Below are 21003 nucleotides of genomic sequence, written 5' to 3'. Positions count from 1 at the left end.
AACATGAAAGGAGGTGGTTGTCAGTATGCTTTGTTACCCCCAAGGTAAAAAAGGCAGGTAACTTTTACTTGAAGCTAAGTGTTTTTACTGTAATCTTAAATATAACTGGATAAATTAAGATACCCCTCTTTGTTGCAATACCATGTAGTAAGTCTTGAAAGAAACAAGCTCCCAGTGGTGCATGACTACTGGAGAGTCTTCCCCAGTTATATCCAGGTTTACTAATAAATGCCCTCAGCGATTGCTTGGCACTAACTGCTACAATTTAAACAGTTGAGCTAGCAGAAGAGTTCCTTAGTTCACTTCAGTGCAGACAGCACTTGGCTTACCTCAACTGCTCACTAAGCTATTTCAATCTTTAGACTGAAATAAAGGGAACGTACAGTGCAGGAGTACTCTGTGCCACTGCTTCCAACAGCCCTGAAGTGAATATACCTCATTTGTAAAAGGGGGCAACTTACAACCTGTGTTTTCTTGCCTACTCGTTTATTATATAAGCAAGATAGTGTTTGCTTAACTGTAACTGAACTTTCCGTGATTCATTTCAAATGCAAGGGAGGAGCTTTACTTCTGTCCAAGAGTTTAAAAATACATTAGAAACATGGGTAATAAAATTCCAAACTACCGTAAAGGCTGGAATCAGATTCTCTAATGGCACTTGTTTTATGGGATCTTTTCTTCTCTGCCATTTTATTAGCTATGTGTTTTGTTTATAAAGTAACCATCTTGTGACCTCTTCTTTCCTTTCCCTGTTGTAACAAACCTTTATTTCAATTACCTTTTATGAGAGACTGGTACAATTGTAAGCAATTATCTTTCACTTACCTTTTGAAAGCTATCACTTGCATACTTTTTCCACGGACGTTACTTGGCCTGTGAAATAATTCCTCAGTTTACAAGCCTTTCTCACCTGCTATTCCACTCTCATAGTTTTACCAAGGCTACCCTTTCTATTTGGTACCTCCATTTGTCACATGAAACAGCACTATGCAATTTTCTTAATTATGCTTCTTAAGACAAAGTCTTAAAAATTAATAAATGCACAAAGCCCAAGGATTCAAACCTAGTGATATATGTGGCTACAGCACCAACATTCCTTAAGTTAAAATTGTTTGTCAGGATGGAAACTAGTACTGTTGAACATAGATTGATCTGTTTACCCTCTGTTTCTAAACGTAAACGAAATTGTATATCTGTAAAATCAAGGGTTCCAGGAAATTGAAGAAAGTTTTGTTTGTAAATTAGATTTTAGCTCCTTTCCAATTTAAGATGACTACTTACATTTGTATTAAAAAGAAACATCAAAAACATTATTCCGTTTAGTGTTCACAGTGTCACTTACAGAATAACCCCACTAGGTGGCTCTTATATCTTTTACACAGTAATCGATGACTTGTTTTCCAACAGTTTTTTTTGTTGGCTTGTTGTTGTTTTTTTGATTATCAAGGAGTACAAGTGCCACTTGTGGTTAGGTGGATATAGAATGGTAATGCTTGTAAGTAGTCTTGCTTAGTGAAAAACAGATTAGATCTTAATCCATAAAAGACCTTAAACACCCATACACTAATGTGAAACGTACAGAGACCAAAAGGAAGATCTAAGTGACTTACTTAGATTTGAGAATATTTTCTTTACTCTGTGTGATAGTTTCAAACTCTCTGCATGTCCTAATTTCCTGCTTTATTTACCCTGTGCTGTTAGTTTTAACTAAACTCATTTAAACCCAAGTCGGATGAAGTTTCAGTGAAGTCTGATCAGGGAGAAGAGTTCCAGCCAGAAACTTAACATTCATAACGTCAGAAACAACCGAGAAGAAAGGCATTGAAGTCTTCTGTACGTTCTACAAAAGACATGATAAAAAGTTACATTCCTACTAGCAGAAATTTTTGTAATAAATGATGACCTCTAAAAGTGACTTAAGCAGTCTGCTACCTTGTCTAACGTTATAAAGAAAAGCTGCTGGTTAAGTGAAATGCAACGGTAAACTTCTATTTTTCTAGCACACAATGCAATCACCAGTTATCCTAGGGGGGTGAAAACTAACATATGATAAACTGAAAAATGTCATTTGCTACCACTGTTACTGGCTTCAAAGGTACGCTTCATTTCTCTGCAATGAGATTTGATTTGAAAGTGACCTGAATCCTAATCATGACCAATTTTGTTAAGCACTTCAGTAGGAGCAGATGGTGTGAAGTCCTAGGCGAGGGTGATCTGTCAGGATTATCCTCTGCCCATCACACCTCAGATGATATATTCCTTAAGACCATGTTCTAAGTCAGCTTCATCAAAGCTTCATTCTTTATTTTGGTAGTCACTCTGGAATTCCAGTTTTATCTTCCTAGAAGGAACTACAGCTTCCAGGATTGTTTCTGGAAAAGAAGAAATTGTACTGAAGGTTGCATGTCGAACAGCTGGTTAGGAAAACGATTCTGTCCCACTCGTAGAGTATGTTTCTGTAGTCGTTATCTTAGGGCTGCTGTGTGACTTACCATCTGGATACAGCACTATGGACTGAAGAAAGTAAGCATTGTGCAGTTGTTTGTTACTGACTCTGCAAGACCACACAGTCTTGAAAAAATGCGTGCATAGTTCACTTAAAAAGCATGAGATTCATCATCCATTAGGTAAACTGACAGTCAATATGGAAGCTGTCATCCAATCAGTTTTTATGGCTGCTTTATAACAACATTTACATTCAGCCTAACACCAGCTTGAATTATTTAATGCTCAAAACCAAAAAGCTATTTAATTGAAGTTGTAAGGTTTCAGGAGTACAGCTTGTCTATAGACTAACTAAAGCCAGGCTCCTGTTGTGACTGGCATCTGTGGGCTCCAAATTGATAAGGAAAACAGTGTTGTATTTGCTACTGTGAAACGTATTTTTAAAATAGTCATAAAATCTGAGCAGGGGACCTATTTAAATAATTACTTAATGTTTTGTTGAACCCTAAAGTGCTCCCTCCGTGTCCTGTATTTTGGTCACAGAGAAAACATACACTTGGTTTGATCCACGACTCTTGTTCACATCCCACTTCTCAACCAGATGGGGTAAGAGCGGGTTTGGATAGCTTTTGCCTAAATTTGAGCACCGTTTCTAACGAAGAGCAGAGTTTCCAATTACTGTATTAAGAGGAAATCTTAGAAGGGAACCACTGCAATATAACCATCGCCTGTTAGGAGATCTTTGCTACATCTTCAGGTTAAATTATTTCCTTTATAAACCTGATTATAAAACCCATATTTTTGTTGTGGTTCTGTGGTCCAATTCTTTCATAAGTGTTATCATACAAATCTTTTTCCTAGTATAAAGCAGGCTTTTACTAGCACAACTTCTTGTTAACAGATCAGAGTTGCGACATGTTTAGTTAACACTCCTTTGTGAGTCCTTGCTAGGGTGCAACAGCCAGTGTTTGAACAAAGCAAAGGCCAGACCGAAGGTGAGAAGTGGCCGGGGAGAACACACCGTCACGTATATACAGTAGATACAGTCACATCCCAGACTGCTGTCAGAATAATGGCATTTAGTAGGACAATTCTGGGGATCTTGTCTACTATGACTGGTACATGCTTTTAGGAACACCCAAGAGTTCAAGCAGAATGGTAAGTTTTCGGCCTAAGGAGACACATCAAGAAATAGAATAACAACAGTGTTTTCCTAGTTGCATGTTATTTCCTTCCTCAGCCATGAACAGACAGAAGATGTGAAGAAATCAGCAGGACTTTCTGCACACCATACGGTGCTTACTTAACACTCTGACACAGCAGATTTAGCTCACTGATATCTAAAAAGCTGTGCAGGTGCTTCTGGAAGGCTCAGGGGCAAGTGCAACACAAAGAAACCTCTGGCTAAGGATCAGAAGGAACTAATAAGGTGTTAGAAGTCAGTCAATCAAAGAGATGGTCGAGGTTATCACTGAAGCTCTAATACAAGTGTGGCAGGCGCTAGCCTCTTCTAAAAGCAACTCTGAAAGAAAAAAAAAAAAAGGAAGGAAAGCTAAGAATTTTAGGGTGATTATAACCTGCACAAAGGCCATAGCTACAAGACAGCAGCTGCAGCGTGTTTTGTAGGACACAGGCCTGTGGTAAGGTTGGTGACAATTTTTACAATTACACTTGAATTGACTCCCTGATCCAGCTCACGCTGCAGCTTCACAAAAGCCTTAAGGGAAAAGAAGATGCTGTGTTTCTGGGTTGGCACTAGAATAGGCAGCTGGGGAAGAACAAACATTCTTAAACTACTAACCCTGCCAAGATCCACTGCCTGATGAAACCATATCCTTGCTGGACAGGCGGAGAAGAGACACGTTGATTCAGGTCTCTAACTTCCATTCATCCAGTGTTTTTCATCAAGCCTGTAAGAACTTAATATTGCAGAATTCTGTCTGTCTGCTAAATTTGACTTGAACTGTCCGGGTAGAGTTGAGAGTTACAATAGAAAACTGATATAGACAGTTATATAAGCTTGATTTTGTTAGCAACGCATGCCAAAGGAGGAAAGAAGGAATTCAGTTTTGCTCTGATTAAAACAAAATTAGCATTTAACTGAAATAATTACATATTTTGTTTTAGTAGCTTCTAATTCTGTTTGACAAAACACTGGAGAATGCGGGCATCGATCCCGCTACCTCTCGCATGCTAAGCGAGCGCTCTACCATTTGAGCTAATTCCCCCACTTTTTATCATTAATAGGGAACATAAAACCTCGAGCATCAGAGTATATGGAACTGCAAATTTTAAATACATCTAGTTGTTTTTTTTCCTCTGTTGCACTGGTCTCTCCATAGCTGAAAACACAATCAACTGCAATTTTGCAACAAGTTTATAAAAATCAAATCTTTAATATTCCATTTAAGCATTTCCAAACAAAGTGCTAAAAAAACAAGACAATACAGAAAAAACATGTTTTCCAGGTGTATAAAATTTAAAAAAAAAAAATCTATTGCTTGCAGTTCTTGGGAGGAATTGCTTTCTGGCATTTTACATGCTTCCCCCCCCCCCAACTCGATAAGTCAATTTCTATTCATATATTTTAAAAAGATGAGTAATCATTTAAATTTAATTAGTGAATTCCTTACTTGGCATTTGAGAAGTAAACACGAGCATCTAAGAAGTACTGGTTTATCTCACTTCAAAACTCCTATTCTATACACTAAAACGTCTGTAGTTAACTGGTTTCTCCCACCACAAACAAAACATGACAGTGGAGAATGCGGGCATCGATCCCGCTACCTCTCGCATGCTAAGCGAGCGCTCTACCATTTGAGCTAATTCCCCCCCCACCATGCAATTTTTACCCTGCAACCACAGATTTTAGTGGTCACAAACACAAACGGCCTCTTTAGTGACTGCTCCTTTATCCCCAAGGCAGCTGTTGAGAGCTCTTACCACCATTTGACCTTGAGCTTGTCTATTTTCTCCCCCCGCTCTGAGATGTCAGGGATAATTAAGGAAGCACAATACAAAAGAAATACAGAACTTTAGGGCAAGTGAGGTGGCTTCTGCTTCTGTGAAGGGCAGAGCAGGAAGCAAAGTAAGGAAGATTATATTCCTTGGAATAACTGATATCTTGCTAGACAATAATTAACAAAAAATGCACTCCACGTCAATGGCTCAAACCCAAAGGTTAAGTCAGTAATATTAAAGAGTATATTTATGGAGTAAAACAAAATGAGTGAAATAGTTATTATGATGGGAAACTGCAGAACACATTACTGCACCTTGCAGGACACATTTACGTATGCTCATACTTCTGAGTATAGAACACTGCATGCTCATGTAATATTCATGCCAGATCTACCATCATGAAAATGGTTTTATCGTTTTATCCCCAGTAATAGTAAAACATACATACCACTTTTTGCTTCACTCAACCGTAGATGCATGTTCCTTCTCCCTGTAATGTTCACTCTATAAGGCATCTAAATAAGGGGTGAAATAGTACTGTTTACTTGCTATTGTTTGAGGAGGTTTTCTACCACGCCAATCACTGCATCAATTCTCGCATCATATCAGTGACATTTTTCTTCTCACGTGTACATGTATGTAAACTACAGTATTCTCCAGGCAAAAAAAAACACAACAAAAAACAACAAAAACACAAAGCTTTCCTTGAGAACCCTTGTAAGAACAAAGAAAACAGGTAGCACCCTTTTTTTTACTTCTTTCTACTAGCTGTGGTGCAGCTTACCAATAAATCCTTCTCTAAGTTTCAAGTTTTCCTCAAGTTTTTCCTAAGTTTCAAGATTTCCTCGAGGGAAAGGCAAGAGAAGGAATGAGGGAGAAGTTCCAAAAGACAGGAAGTTTCTGAGTTACAAGTCAAACAAGATCTCCCTATAAACTCTCACAGTCACATGCTAAGGCACTTCATGCTCCTTTACATGACAAACTCAGGGCCTGCAGCCTGTCGGTGCCACCCACTCGCACTAGATTTACCTTTTTTTGACGAGGCAGCTAGTTCTGCGTTGAGGGAAGTAACGTCACAAACAGTGCAGTGGAGCAGCTTAAAGATGATGCAAAATTTGCATTTACCTGGAGGTGCCCTACGACGACTGCCTAGAAAGCAAAAGTCCAAGCTGGTAATATGAGCTTTTATCAGTTTATGTTAGTGTTGCCAAGCAGATGCATTGAAGTGACCTGCGCTAAATGAAAGTATGCGTACACAAAGCCTTCTCAGCTGAAATACAGGACAGAGAATAATAAAGGAATTAAAGAGGTCAGCTTATTTGCAGCAATGTAGGTAAGGAAATTCTCCCAACCTAAAGGGGAAGTTAGAAAGTGTTACTCACCTTCTTACATGAAAACTTGACAATCGTAACAAATCAAGATCACAGAACAATGGACTGTCAGAATGAAATACACATTTTTAATGAACGGAAATAGTATTATTGCAGAGGTCTTCCCTCACCCTTATCTGACTTAGGCATCAAATAAACTATGAGCTGGCTTTTCCAAGCGTTAGCCATTTCGGTGGCAGCAGTGAAATTTGCTGATGAAAAGTAGGGAGAGGTCATCTGCCGTTTTTAAACTGACTCAGGTGGTGCAGGGTAGATAAAGAAAACTGGAAATGGAGCCAAACCTTGTGAGATTCCACATGCGAAAGATCCCAGCTGCAGACGTGCAGTGGGCTGTCACCCGGCCTGAGATGTGCATGTGGGAAGGACTCAAACCACTTCTGCACATTTGTTTTCCAGTTTACTCCAGCGAGGTCGATATAGTCAGTTACAAGGTACTGCAAGGAGCTGTAAGAACAAATCTTTATTGTTGTGTGAAGATTGAGGAAATGTAGGACAGTATAAGTTATAGGAGAGTATTTGCAGTGATACTAAAGCAGTTTTAGTTCTACATCTCATCCTGAATCTGTATTGTGCTAGTTTTTAAGTACTGTCTTACTTTAGACAAGTTGTAACTAGCTGATGTTTAATTTCATAATTTATTTTCTTCTGACTGGATGCTGTCAGTAAGCTAAAGCCATTAGAAAAAACTGACAGCGCATGCACTGTTGGATTACTACATGTTTTACTTTACTAGCAGAACCAACTTCTCTGCATTTAAACTGCAAGTGAGAAATCTCGTATTATATAATTTTCATTGCCTCTATTGTCTTTGGTTACAGTGATATATCATTTCTCATTGTAAACTTTGTTTTTATTCTTTAAATCTAAAAAGCACTCCTTGATTTAACAACCTGGAAACAGAGCTTTGCCAAAGTACTTCTTACTACAAAGTAAGACTTGATTTAGGATTAAGAGTACACGATCTTTATGAGCAGACTTTGCATTGTATTCTACCTCCACAGCCTCTCACCAAACCATAGCAGCCTTTTTCCTAAATAACTTACCAAGGAATTTGTTGGTATGCCACACTTGACTTCTGTTTCTGAAGTGTTTTTAGTGACCCCATATATTTAAGATGCAAAACTATTTTAACTGAATCATCAAGGTCAATACAAAAAGGTAGACATGCCTAGAATATAATTTAGGAGGATATGAGATAAACGAGTGCTTTATTTCCAGAAACTATGACGAGTATTTAAACCATTATATTTGTGATTTACACACACCTACTTGGAATATTAACAGAAGATAAAGTTGGAAAAGAAAGTAAGACAAAAAACACAAGGAAGAAAAACAACATCGCCATTCAGTGACTACTAACAGTGTACTTTCTAGATTTACAAGTTTCTTTGCCCGAGTATCACTTTATCAAACTAACGAAGCAGAAAGTGCATCAGCACCGCGGCTTCTCATGTGTCAACTGCGCACTCTGACTTTTAAGCTACCGGGCTTTGCACACAAGCACCCCGACGATTCAGTGCTCCCGGATGAAATGACCAGCCCAGCAAGGAGGAGCAATGAGAACGGCCGAGGAGCCATTCTGCACAAGTGCGGCCACTTTCGGTAGCGTTCACCAAGGGGAATTAGCTCAAATGGTAGAGCGCTCGCTTAGCATGCGAGAGGTAGCGGGATCGATGCCCGCATTCTCCAGTGTTTTGAACAGCCGCGGCGCTTCACAGAGTTAAAGATTTTCTTCCATAAATCCCTCAAGTTTCTGAAAGAAAATACATACCTAGCAACGGACACCATTTCGTGAGACAAACCGAACGTGAAGAGATCTCAATAAGCAGGCGGCACTTGTCAGCTCTTAAAAAACATTTCCTCCCCAAAGCACTTACTAATGTTATTCGGTAACACAGGAAATAAAATTCGCTTCTGACCATTACATTGACTTTTAGCGTGTGACTGTTTTTTTAGTCATATGAAAAGTTAGAGAAATTGCCTATAAGGAAACATAGCAGTATGTATTATATATGTGTGTGTGTATGTGTGTGTATATATATATATATATATATATATATCTCCTCAGCTCACTGTAGAATTGCCATCTCTCCAGCGTCCTTGCATATGTTGCATCTGAGATTGGCAGGACACACTTCTTTCTAACATAGTTTTGAGTGACATTAATCATGCTTTATATTTTACAAATTATTTTTCCAAAATTACCTTATTTAGCTAGTTAGCTCACATGCTTTTCTGCTCCCAATCACTTGCATTACCTCTCTCAATCCTCTCATAATTCATTCAATTTCTTCCTCAACCCTTTGTAAGAAAATAAATTTGCACTTTAAAAAGGCACTTTGATCAACATTACTAAATCATTAACACTGTGCACATGCTTACTAAACTGATTTATTTTAATCCTTACAAAAGTGCTTTGGAAAAACGCACCTAAATTTTAAAAAGCCCTACAACATAATAGGTTACAAAAACTGTATCGTGGCCAAAAAGCAGAAGAGACGGTGATACCTGTCAGGGTGCTTGTTTCATTCTTTAAAACCCGTCAATAGGAACGTATTTTTTGTGTGTCTGTGGAGGAGGGACGGGGGGCATCTCCCATAATTTTAGAGAAAACAGAAGTTTACAAACCTCTCTCCCAAAGCAGAAAAAAAAAAAACACTGGTAACTTACGACTGGTAACAGAAAAAAACGGAAAGCGTTTCCCCACGGCGATAAACGGATATTTTCTTTCACGAACTTGAGCAGTTTGTGGAAGAAAATCTTTAACTCTGTGAGGCACCGCGGCTGCTCAAAACACTGGAGAATGCGGGCATCGATCCCGCTACCTCTCGCATGCTAAGCGAGCGCTCTACCATTTGAGCTAATTCCCCCTGGCCGCCAGGGCCCGCCCGGGCTCGCTATGTACCCAGCCACACCGACAGGCAGAGCTGCCCACCCGAACCCACCTGGAACTTTCCATCCGAACAGCACTCCTGTCAGAGACCGCTGCCCAATTTCTTACCTCCTGTCAGCACCTTCGGTGGGGGATAACAGGCCACAGCTTCCCAGTGGAATGCCGAAACGGTTAGGTCCTAGCTTTAAGAAACAGAAGAACACTTAAAGCAAAGCATCTCATGTTTACATTTGTGTTAGTGGTTTACACGTCTATGAAACGGTTTTAAGTACTAACTTTAGAAAGGATGGGGATGTTCTGTGGAGATACTTTGATACAAAACACTCTCTCCTTACTTTTCTTGCAAGTTCCACTGGGAGTGTTAAAAATTTTTATGAATGCCAATGTCTCTTTTCCTGAACATTCAGCTGTTTTGGACAAGTCACAAAGATCATCCTTTAGCAATGGAAGTCCCTTCCTTCTTCTTTTCCTTTGCCCAGTATCCATCATGATATCTGTAGTTTCTGAGCACCATAGAACTCAAATGTTGATTTGACAATTCAACTGTTGATTGACAGATTTCAGGAACATCACATGGCTCATGATATGCACTGCTTCAAAAGACACAGCACACAAAACATCTAAACACCTTAACCAAGAAAAGCCCAAGTAGACCTGCAGTTGCAAACATCCACTTCTAAGATCAACCAAAAACAGTGGCTTAAGACATATCCAGCTTTTTTTTTTTTTTTTACCCAAAGGTATTCTGGAAATATTATTATTTTAGGAATAGTAAGTCTCATGTCATAACAAAAAGAATAGCCAACAATCCTCTAGAGAAGGCAGGAGAACCAAAGAGAAGCAGCAAGATGCTAATTATCACTGACCAGGGAAAGAAGAGCTACAATTCACCAGCCAGCACTCCCCTTAGTTATACGTCACTAGCACTAACCTCACTTTTCTGAATTGTCACAAGCTTCTGCAGCATCCAGGATTTCAGCTCTCTCTGCCTGATGAGGACCATTGGTTTAACCACAAATCCCTGTGCCGAATGTCCAACACATACTTCTCTCTCCCATTAAAACTTCAGTATCTTGTTATTTGCTCCCTCCTTCACTCTGGTTGAAACAGCTGGTTTGGGGAAAAACTATTTTTTCCTCTGAGATTGAAATTTAATCAGCTTAGAAAGACGCACCTGAAGTTAATTTGTAGAAAATAATTATGTTGTTACAGCTGCAATTATTTTGCAGCTCCCATAGACTGTCCTGCAGCTGTCTGACAGACAGCCCCAGTGGTCAATAGGTCTGGAGAAGTGAGAAAGCTTGCTGGTACTTCTACCCTATGATGTTTTCACATGACCAGTTGTATTTTTCTGGAAAAAAAAAAGCTCTGAAAGATCCAGAAGTTGCTTTGCTTAGTCACACATCTAGTATCTAGAAACACAGCCCTTAGTTATATGAGAACATTCCAGAGCACCAGAGTGACATAAATCCCACTTCCCACTTTCAGAAGTGACTTAGATTTATGCCACTCATGGTACTGTACATTTCAAAACACTAAAGAAACAAAATAGCTCTACATTAGTTGGCTTGATTACTAGAAATTCCACTTAATATTTTTTCCTTGTTTTAGCCAGAATGCCTTCTGCTCACCATATGATTGACAAAAATAGATGATCTAAAATCCCTTACAAAATAGCATGATCCTCCAACAGATAGGAATACGTAGCTCTAAGCATTTTATTAACTATTTCAAAACAATTAAAGAAAAAAAAAAAGCCCAGTAAACCTTACAGTTTTTCACTTTTTTTTTTTTAGATAGTATTCTTTCTGAGTAAATATCAACTGAGACTTAAAAATACCCATGTTGTAAGGAAGCAAACAGTACCCTTCTACTTGTCCTTTTCCTAGCCCTGTACACACGCAGCCCAGGCAGGAACTTGGCTACATCATGCCTGCTTTCGAATGGTAAAGCACAGCTACACAGCTTAGTTAAGGGAAGCCCACCCAGGCTTGGGCTTACAACTCAGCTGCGCACACCAGTTCTGGTAATTTTCTTTAATATATATATTAAAGAAAATAATATATTCTTTAACCTCTTCTACCACCTGAACCTGAGACACTCCCTCCACCACGTTCCCTACACCAATAGGCCCTAGGCTTTATAATGAACAAGAATACAAGAATGTAATCTATTTCCTTCTACCTTGACCCTTTTTTCCTCTCCCAGAATGCTTCTTTTACACCTTGTCTATTTCTTTTACAGAATTTCTATATTTCTGCCTGACAACCTTAAGAAAAAAAAAACATGCTTTTTCTTTTTTTCTTTTTGAACTTTTTCCACTGACATTTTTACATTGGATGAGAATTCATGATCTCATTTTCCTTGTCTATATACAATCTTCAACATTTTGAAGAATGGGATTTTACCTTTCAAAGCACACCCTTGCCCTGTTTTACAAATTACAATCATGTAATTGTTCTTATTTTTTTCTCTATTTTATATTTTTTTCCTCTCTTGCCTAGAAATTTCTTCTGAAATTTAGATAAGAGTTTTTTGAAACAGCTTCCATCCAACACGTATTTTAACACTGCTGGTTTCTGCTTTAAATTTAAAAAGATCAACTGAGCACCACAAAAAGTCCAGTTTACTACTTCTATTTAATAGAGAGTGACAGCATACAAATATCAGATGTATTTCTGATTAAATAGAAGAAATATGGCTTTTGTATTTAAAAAAAGAAAAAAAACAAAGAAAAACTCTGCTTTATAAAACCTTCAGTTTAATATCAGTTGGACTTAGCTTTCTTCACTGGTACTACTGCAGAATACTAGTCTGTGCTGGAACAGGGGCATTGGTGCTTAGCCTTTAGTAAGGTTGTCAAGCAGCAGAAATATCCCTGGGCTTGTTCCCATCTTTCACACACAGTGACCTACAGCAGCTCCTGTTTGTGTTCAGTTTGAACAGAAACACAGAAAAAAATACCTCTTCCGATAGTACCTCTCCACCTATAAAGTTAGTTTATGCCTTCTCCAAGGAAAAGATGAGGGGCTAGACTTTAATTATATGATTTTAATGCATCTTACATACTGCGCTTCTGTAACATCATAAAACCATGTCTCTCAGAATCAAATAAAGTCACCATTGTTCACGGCTTAATTCTCTTTTTGCCACATTTCAGCATGAAATAAACATTCTGCAAGTGCCTCACCACACAAACACACAACAGAATTTACTCTCCTACATCTTGTGCTCCCTCCTGTGCATTTTACTAAGAAACAGACCTACTCACCAGTTAACAAGATTTTCTGCAGAATAATAAAGTAGCTTTAAGTAGAATAATCTCAGCCAACCAACCAAATGAGACAAAGAAGGAACTGGTTATATTGAATGATCCAAAATATTTGGCCAGTGTTCAAATATTAGAGGGTTTAAGGTACACAAAATTCATTGCTGTTCAGTGCACATTCAGCATCTAATGTCTTAGGTCCATATAAAATTAAATAAAGACAAGCTCTTGCCTTTTTATACACCACTATATAGCTATTGTAGAATCAAAACACAGAAATCAGACCTGTCAGTAGAAGAGCTCCATGCACTGATGAAGTCACTTACTTCCAGTATACTCAAAATACGGGTATAGCACAAAAACATCACAACCAAACTCAATTAAAAAGACAGTAAGTTGAAGAGAGCACCCACGTCAGCAATTTCTTCAAACCATGTTATCCTCTGATGTGATCCTTCTACCTTTCTTAGTCTCAACAATACACTGAGCGAAGTTTGGCTGAGCAGCATCAGAAAAGAAAGGAAATTACAGCTATTAAATCTTTACTAACATGATACAAGATTGGTGTTGTAGGTGTTAGAAGTGGCCCCAGGAGAGCTGGAGCCCGAGCCACGGCAGCGCAACAGAAGCCCCAGAACCACCCCCCAGCAGTACACCAGGCTGAGGGCACCTACCTGCACCCCTCCTCATAGCCAGTGCGCCCTAACTAACCTCAGAAACTCCACGCTGTGAAACCCACGGTTTTCTTAACAAAAATAGCTGAAGAACAACTACAGACAAACCTCCTCTCTCTTTCGAGGACTGCTTGGGCAGACACCAAGCCCAGACCCAAGGGCTCTTCTCCTCCCGCCCTCAGAAGCTACCAGGACTCCACCCACTGCTGGAACCTTCTGTGGCAGCATCCAACCAGCATCACTCTTCCCTCCCAAACCCCAGTTTATTTCTTTTTTCTTTTTTTTCCCTCATGTGAGGTGATGAAACCCCTAGGAAGGAGAGGACTGCTATCAAAAACACAGAAAGACATGATATCTCAGGCACATCCTAGCTCCTGATTTCATCGGTGCGGCAGTAGGCAAGTCTTTGAAAGTACAACCTCACCTGTATGGTGAGGGCATTTCATGGCATCCAGCCCTTATCTTCCCTCCCGAACAGCCCAACATTACAACTGCCTACTGGATCTTTCAGGGATGGGGAGGGCAGTGTTGGCAAGAGCAGGTTTTGCCCTAGATTTCTCACATGTAATGGCCATAAGTAGCAAAAATAACAGCTGAGTGTATAGACCTTTAAATAAACTAAAATACCTTTTTCAACATGTAAATTCATAATTAGATTTATGTTCATGCATTTTCTTAGGCAGTGAGGGTGAAGGTTGGAAAAAGTAATTTAAAAATATGTAATATTGATCCGTGTTTAAGGAGGATGGAATTGTTACCTCATAACCACATTCCTGGTAGTTGATGGCACTTGAGAGGGTGACTCTTTAGATTACTTAGATATATATCTTTCTCTCATTTTCCTTTTTTTTTTTCCTTTTCCTTCTTAAAGAGACTATAAAACATAAGGCTGGTTTGTAAACTGTAAAAACTTACTCTGTACTACAAAAAAAAAAGCGCTGATCTCTCAAGTGTCAACACCAGACATCAAGTTAACTGCTAGCAAGCAAAGGCCATTTTTCAAGAGGATGGGAAAACCCACCGTTGATCTCTCTCCTTCCAGCACAGCTGCTGAAATTGTGTAGGTTTAGCTGCACCAGCTTGCTCCCATCTGTCTCAGTTCCTTGGAGTCTCTGAAAATTTTGGCAGTAGCCCATCTGTTGCATATTTGTAACTCTACTGTCTTTGCATATTGCTAAATATTTTTTTCCTGAAAAAAAATAATGGAGAAACAACTCAAAATTTTTCTTAGGCAAAAGCCAAGATAGTTCTATGATGACAAAAGCTCATGCCTTTCTGTAGCTCATGAGTCCTCTTTTGGCTAAATATTATTAGTAAAATTACAGCTACTTCAACACTTCTCAAATAAAAGGTTCTGAAATAATGTTAATGGTGTATAGTACCACTTAAACAGCAGCAGTGCAGGCTTTGAATTGTTTACCAGTCAATTAAGATTATAGCAGCATTTGAATTGATTGAACTTTACATCATGAAAGATTCATCTTTTCAAGAGATAAAGATAAATACAAGTTATGCTGTGTTTTTCTCCATTCCCTTAGAATAACAATACCCAGCCTTCTGGTTACTCAGGAATGTCTGGTCTAACTATGATCTTTGTCATCACTACTAGAGATGATTCACCTTTACCTTGGAATAATTAATGTTGGTTAGCTACCTCACTCTAAATTCCTACAGATGATTAAGGTACTCTTATGCCCATATGAGAGTCCTAAAGGTGACTGAATTTGCATAAATAAGGTTACATGGAAAACAAATGCCTTACTTCTGTGGGATTTTATATCACAGCTGCTACTGCCAGTGAAATGTTTGCTGTACGAAAGCTTCCCCAGGTGAGAAACAGAGATGCAGCTTTTGTAGTTTTCCTTGTAACTATCCAGACTTCACTTTTTTCACTGATGTCTGATTTGATGCCTTCCAATGGCCTACTCAAGCTTTGTGTTCACAGTAGTTGATTAATTATTTTAATTAACGTTCACAAGAAAGAGGAGTTGTTGAGATACCAAAAGCTATTATGTTTTCCCTCTAGTGTTTTGAGTGCAGAAAATGTGCTGAATCTTCTTTGTATGTTGTAGCAGCTGGCACAGAAAAATGAATTATTTATATTGAAAAGATACCTCTTTACTTCACAAGAGCTACAGATACATCAATTTAATGTGATTGTTAGTCTTAAAACATCCTATAAACATTCAGAAATGACAAACATTCATACCCCCTGTTCCGTCCCCCTGTCCCCCCCTCTTCCCCCCCAACAAACAAACCAAAACAACAACAACAAAAAAAAGGTATTTAACTCTGGCAGGACTAGTTTTAGTATTTTTAAAAAATGTCTGTAACACAGCTTAAGTTTAAAAACAGCCACAGTTTCACAACAGCTTTATTTCTAATTCCTATTCTCACTAGAACTGTTCATAGTATTAGAAAGCTGACAGCTAACTGCATCCTTTCCAAATACCATTATTCTTTGTTCCACAAGCCGTTTTCTTGTGGCTGGCATAATCATGAAATCTGTAGCAGATCAACACTGAAGCTTTTCAAGCACCAAGCAAATACTGCTGTACAGAATAAAGAGAGTGAGTTACTTTCAATTATTCCTGCTTTGTGTTGCCGCTTGTCTAAGAATGCAGCTCCAGAAGCACCTGAATTGCAATCCAAGCAATGCATCGTGTTAGTACTAACGTACGTAAGCCAGCCCATTTGTTGTCATCAGAAGCCACTAAGGCAACATGAAAACCGGGCAGGCCAGCTAGAAACCAGTCAGGTGGCAATCTTACATCCATTCACCATCGGATTTGGTTTCCCCTTAGCCTGACTTAAGCTTGATGGGTGAGTAATGCCTTCTGTTCTGTTGTCATATTCTTGTGGAGTGAGAAACACAGCTCAATTTAGCAAAAAAATTCGTTGTCTGGTGTAGTGCTAATGCAGCACAAGAATAATCTCCTTGCCTCTGTAAGTGGAAGAGTGTAAGTTTAAGTAGCAGGGTGTCACCTTATGGTGGACTATGGGCTATATAATTTAGCTGCATTTACATGCAGCAATACCTGGGGCCTACAGAGAAGAGTGCAAAAGTACAGTAACTACCATGTAAAACTAGGGAAAAATTGTGAAGTCTTCTCCCCCTGCAGAGAACCACAGTCTCAATTCTCTTGTCAAGTGCATTGTTTTAGGTACAGTAGCAAGCTTATTTTTCAGAGATACTGGGGAGACTTCTGTTGTTAAAACATTAAGGAAGTGTAAAGAGGAAGGCAACCTGGGTTTGGTTAAACTCTAAAAACCCGTGTCGATGAACTATCTTCATGTGGAATTTGTTACAGAACTGCAACACAGCGCAGTTGAGCTCACGCTCAAAGCGCCTCTGCTGCAGCCAGTCCTGACTCCCTCCTCCCAGCTTTAGGTTTCGCGTCGCCTGCTGGCCTCGGGGGAGGGAGTGGAAGAGGGGAAGGCCCAGAGCAGCAGAGGGGAGAAAGGCAGGGACATCGGGGAGCACCGAGGACGGGGTGTGGGGAAGGGGAGCGAGCTGCTGAGGACACGGGGCCGAGCCCTGAGGGCCGGAGGCCGCCTCTCCCCTGCTGCCGCCTCGCGGCCCACGTCTGAATTTCTCAGCTTCCTGACCACCGGGGCGAGGAACACGTGAAGTTGGTCTTTTTTTTTCCCTTTTTTTTCCCTCAAAAGTGCCGGTGGAGCAGATAAATCGTTACGTTCCGTGTCTTTTCCTTACAGAGGATGCCGGAGAAGGGGAAAGGAAGGTGGCAGGAGCGGGGCAACCCTGCCTGTTTTCTAAGCTGTATAGCCTGTTAGAAAAGGGAGCGCTTAGGGAGCTACCAAATTACTACCATCCAGTCTGTTCCCTTATTTATTCTTGCTTCCTTAGATAAATATATGTGTATACATTCAGATTATAAAACCATTTCAATCAGCTATGTAATATTTTTCACTCATTAAACATTTCCTGGACAAGGTTTTTCATGTGTATGCATTGAAAACTGGAAAGAACTTGGGTTTCCTTATTGAATTTGGAACAGCTGTTCACTAAAAGTTTTCTTATAACACTTTTTTTTTCCTTATATAGCTCAATATTTTGAAGAACATAATATATGAAACCAGCTAAATAACAAAGACTTGTGTTATAGCAGAAATGAATTAAGATCATTCTGCTAGTATACATGCAGAACGATACACCACATGACTCCAGCTGTGAGTTGCAGGCAGTTGCTGGTGAGTGGAAAGAATGACTCAGCAAGAAACAACGAATTTGTAATCAGAAATGGTTGTGTTGTGATCAGCAAGTCTAGAGTGCACAAGTCCACATTTCAATGTTTTTTTTTCAGATGGGGAATTAGCTCAAATGGTAGAGCGCTCGCTTAGCATGCGAGAGGTAGCGGGATCGATGCCCGCATTCTCCAGTACATGTTTTTGGTCTTTATTCTCTGTGCAGTACTTAAAAATATTCCCTAGTTATACCATTATACAAGAAAAAAATTAGTAAAAAAAAAAAAAAAAAGACTGAATTGCTGGACTGTAATCTAAAAAGGTTCACATATTGTTTTCATTATGTTGTTTTTAACTTTTCAAAATGGTAAGTTTTTCTGTTATATAGAGGAGGAAAAATACACAAATTAACAAAACTTACACAAAATAACAAAACTTATTGACATTTCAAAACAGCAATAAACAACATGAATGAATTACAGAGAAAAATAAATTATGAGATTTGTGAGAGTGTGCCTTGAAAACTTTGGTTTATGATTGCGTTATGTAGTTTATGATTTTATTATTTTTTATAATACAGTTTAGTGTATAATGAAATTTTGTATTTGCGCTGTGAAGAATACTAATTTTTGTTGTTGTGTAAGCTATTTATAAGAAACAATGGGCTAGAATATTCGATATATTATTTCTCGTAACACGATTGTATCCATTGCCTGTGAAGCTTCACATCCGTGAAATACCATGAATATTTTCTTTGTAAAACTTTGCTTACACGTTTTAAGTTGTCATGAGATATTTTTTATTCTGATTTGATTTTCTTACTAGCTCATTTAGGTATTTAACAGCTTGGAATTCCAGCTTGAGGCAGCATGAGGAAACAGAGTGAAACTTTCCTTTAAATACAGAGAATTTGTGCAATCAGAATCTTTGAAGTACACATCCTAAAATAAATGGAAATCAGGAAACAAAAATTATGAATTGGGTTTCAAGTTAATGAAGGGGGAAATAGTGTGCTGCATGGATGTGCAAGAGATCCTCCTATGACATGATATGAAAGTAGTTAACCTCTGGATGGATTGGATAGAAAGTGAATTTGCTTATTTTTGTGATATTTGCTACATACAGGAGAGAAAAGATGCAACTGTAAGACTGCCAGTTAATTGCAGTTAAAATGAAATCCACTTTTGAGAAGAGCGTTGTGGTCTTCAGGAGTCCTCTCTATGCTCAGGTAATGATTTAAATGTCCATTTGCTTAGAATAAGACTCTGTACTGGTTTTCTATGTGATTATTACAGCTTCTGTGTTTTCTGTGTTCCTATTACTGCGCAATACTCGATGCTTCCTCTGCTTTTAAAGAGGATGAGTAATGTTGCTCTTCTCAGCTAATCAGATGCAAGTTGTGCACTGATGAAATGAGAGAATTCAGTGGGGCGGGCGCAGTCTGCAGTCACTTGCAGAACTATGGCTTCTGACTGTAAACTCTGGACTAATGAGTTGAGTGCTCATTATATTTATGTGCAGCTCCCTATAATGGAGCGCTGGTATCTGTTACAGCTTGTGAATGCACTGTGATATGAATAAAAGAGCTTCTTCTTAACCCATGTGGTGTTTTATGTCTTTTCTTTTTAGATACACTGTCTTGTGAAGAATTTACTGGGCTGAGAAAAATAAGGGTCCAAGCTCCCAAAAGCAGTACCTGTGGGAGGAAATTACCTGATGATGGCGTAAGTAGTTTCCAGAGCCCAGTGTCCATTCCAGAGCAGTGACTCCTCTGGCTCTATCTGCACTTTTTGAGTCAGTAGTTTCATAGATATATTCTGTGGAAAGAAAAACAAGGCAATTCAGTGTGTTTGATTAGCATTATTATTGCCACTCACATAGGCTTTTGTCCCCTATCATATTGTGCTTAAATGAGTTACACAAGTTAATTATTCATTCTGTGAAAAACAAGTTTGCACTACAGCTGTAAGATAGTTATCGCATGTCTGAGTGTACTGTAATCTGAGAAAGGGAGAATAATTATTCCTTATTTGTCTTCTCTCAAGACTTTGTTCCAAATATTACTTGAAAGGCCTTCCCCAGTGATGGCATGGAGCTTGGGGACCATTATTCTGGCAACTCTGGAGACTGTGGTTTACAGCAAGAGGGCAGTCTGTAGAATCTGTGCTTAAAAACCAAGACTCTGAAGAAATAACTTTATTTCACACAAATATAGTACCTTGATTTTTCCATTGATTTTTCAGTTCTGAGTTTTCTTATAAGGGATGCTATGCGACACTTGGCATTTTTGTTGTCATGATTACCATTACCCTATTTGACTAAGTCCAAGGCAGAGGTTGTATTTCACAGAAGAACGCTCTTCTTTTTGAAGAGAAGGCTGACTTCATTATCATATGTAAGTACTTGATAGCTTGGAGGAAAAGGAACTTCTTGTAGCTTTGTATTTTTTCGGCTTCTAATTATCAGGTATTTTTCCTCTGAAGTTCAGTGTTGCAAAAAAAAATAAAAAAATAAAAAAATACATCTTATCTCAATAAACTTTGCTCAGCATGCAGAGTGAAGTAGAATAACCGTTCATACCCACAGTGTACGTATCTCTACGTATTTCTGGCCGCAGTTTTACCTTTACCTGACGTAAGTCTTTGTTAGTAACCATGTGTCCTACATCTGGTGGGCTGCTGTAGCTACAGGTGGGCTCGACAGATCACAGAAGAATCACCTAGGTTGGAGGAGACCTCCAAGATCGCCGAGTCCAACCTCTGACCTAACACTAACAAGTCCTCCACTAAACCGTGTCACTAAATTCAACATCTAAACGTCTCTTAAAGACCTCCAGGGGCGGTGACTCAGCCCCTTCCCTGGGCAGCCCGTTCCAGCGCCTCACAACCCTCTCGGGACAGACGCTCCTCCTGATGGAGGCGGACTGTGGGTCGCAGGGTTACTGAACGCCAGCCAGCTGTGACCTGGGGGGCTGGCAGCCCTGCCTGCACCGTGTCTTGGGAGACGCGCAGGTGCACCAGGGCCCGCTAACGCAGCGCCACACGGAAGACAACGAAGCCTGTGGAAAAATCGGCCGGGAACTTGCGCGGCCCTACCGCCCCTTGGTGGCCGCCTAGCCCCGCCCCTTTACCCATAGCCCCGCCCCTTTCCACGTAGCCCCGCCCC

General features: G+C 39.4%; 1 protein-coding gene and 1 long non-coding RNA gene across 27 annotated transcripts; one reads left to right on the top strand and one right to left on the bottom strand.

The window, feature by feature from the left end:
- Positions 1-112: 112 nt before the first annotated feature.
- Positions 113-20951, bottom strand: LOC310894149 (uncharacterized protein). 26 transcript variants are annotated; one of them, XR_014579599.1, is made up of 8 exons: positions 13633-14647; positions 9967-10283; positions 9799-9892; positions 7841-7965; positions 7079-7241; positions 6436-6555; positions 5855-5921; positions 113-3967 (listed from the first exon to the last, which is right to left on the bottom strand). XR_014579599.1 is itself a non-coding variant. In XM_083823920.1 (7 exons), exons 2-6 carry the CDS (start codon positions 19589-19591, stop codon positions 6454-6456), a joined length of 543 nt encoding a protein of 180 aa, XP_083680046.1. In that variant the 5' UTR covers positions 19592-19655; positions 20057-20951; the 3' UTR covers positions 5855-5921; positions 6436-6453. The 26 variants fall into 26 exon arrangements, 6 of the variants coding, with proteins under 6 accessions (XP_083680046.1, XP_083680044.1, XP_083680047.1 ...); XR_014579604.1 differs by having other exon boundaries at positions 9799-9872; positions 10026-10283; XR_014579598.1 differs by lacking the exons at positions 7841-7965; positions 9967-10283; positions 13633-14647 and adding exons at positions 14654-14821; positions 16212-16404 and having other exon boundaries at positions 9799-9872.
- LOC310894153 lies at positions 17289-19877 on the top strand. The gene is made up of 3 exons (XR_014579620.1): positions 17289-17844; positions 18964-19066; positions 19468-19877. It is a non-coding gene; the product is annotated as an uncharacterized lncRNA (long non-coding RNA).
- Positions 20952-21003: the final 52 nt, after the last annotated feature.

Source organism: Anser anser (assembly GCF_964211835.1).
Source record: "Anser anser genome assembly, chromosome: 2".
Taxonomy (NCBI): Eukaryota; Metazoa; Chordata; class Aves; order Anseriformes; family Anatidae; genus Anser; species Anser anser.
This window is presented reverse-complemented; position numbering and strand designations above follow the sequence as displayed.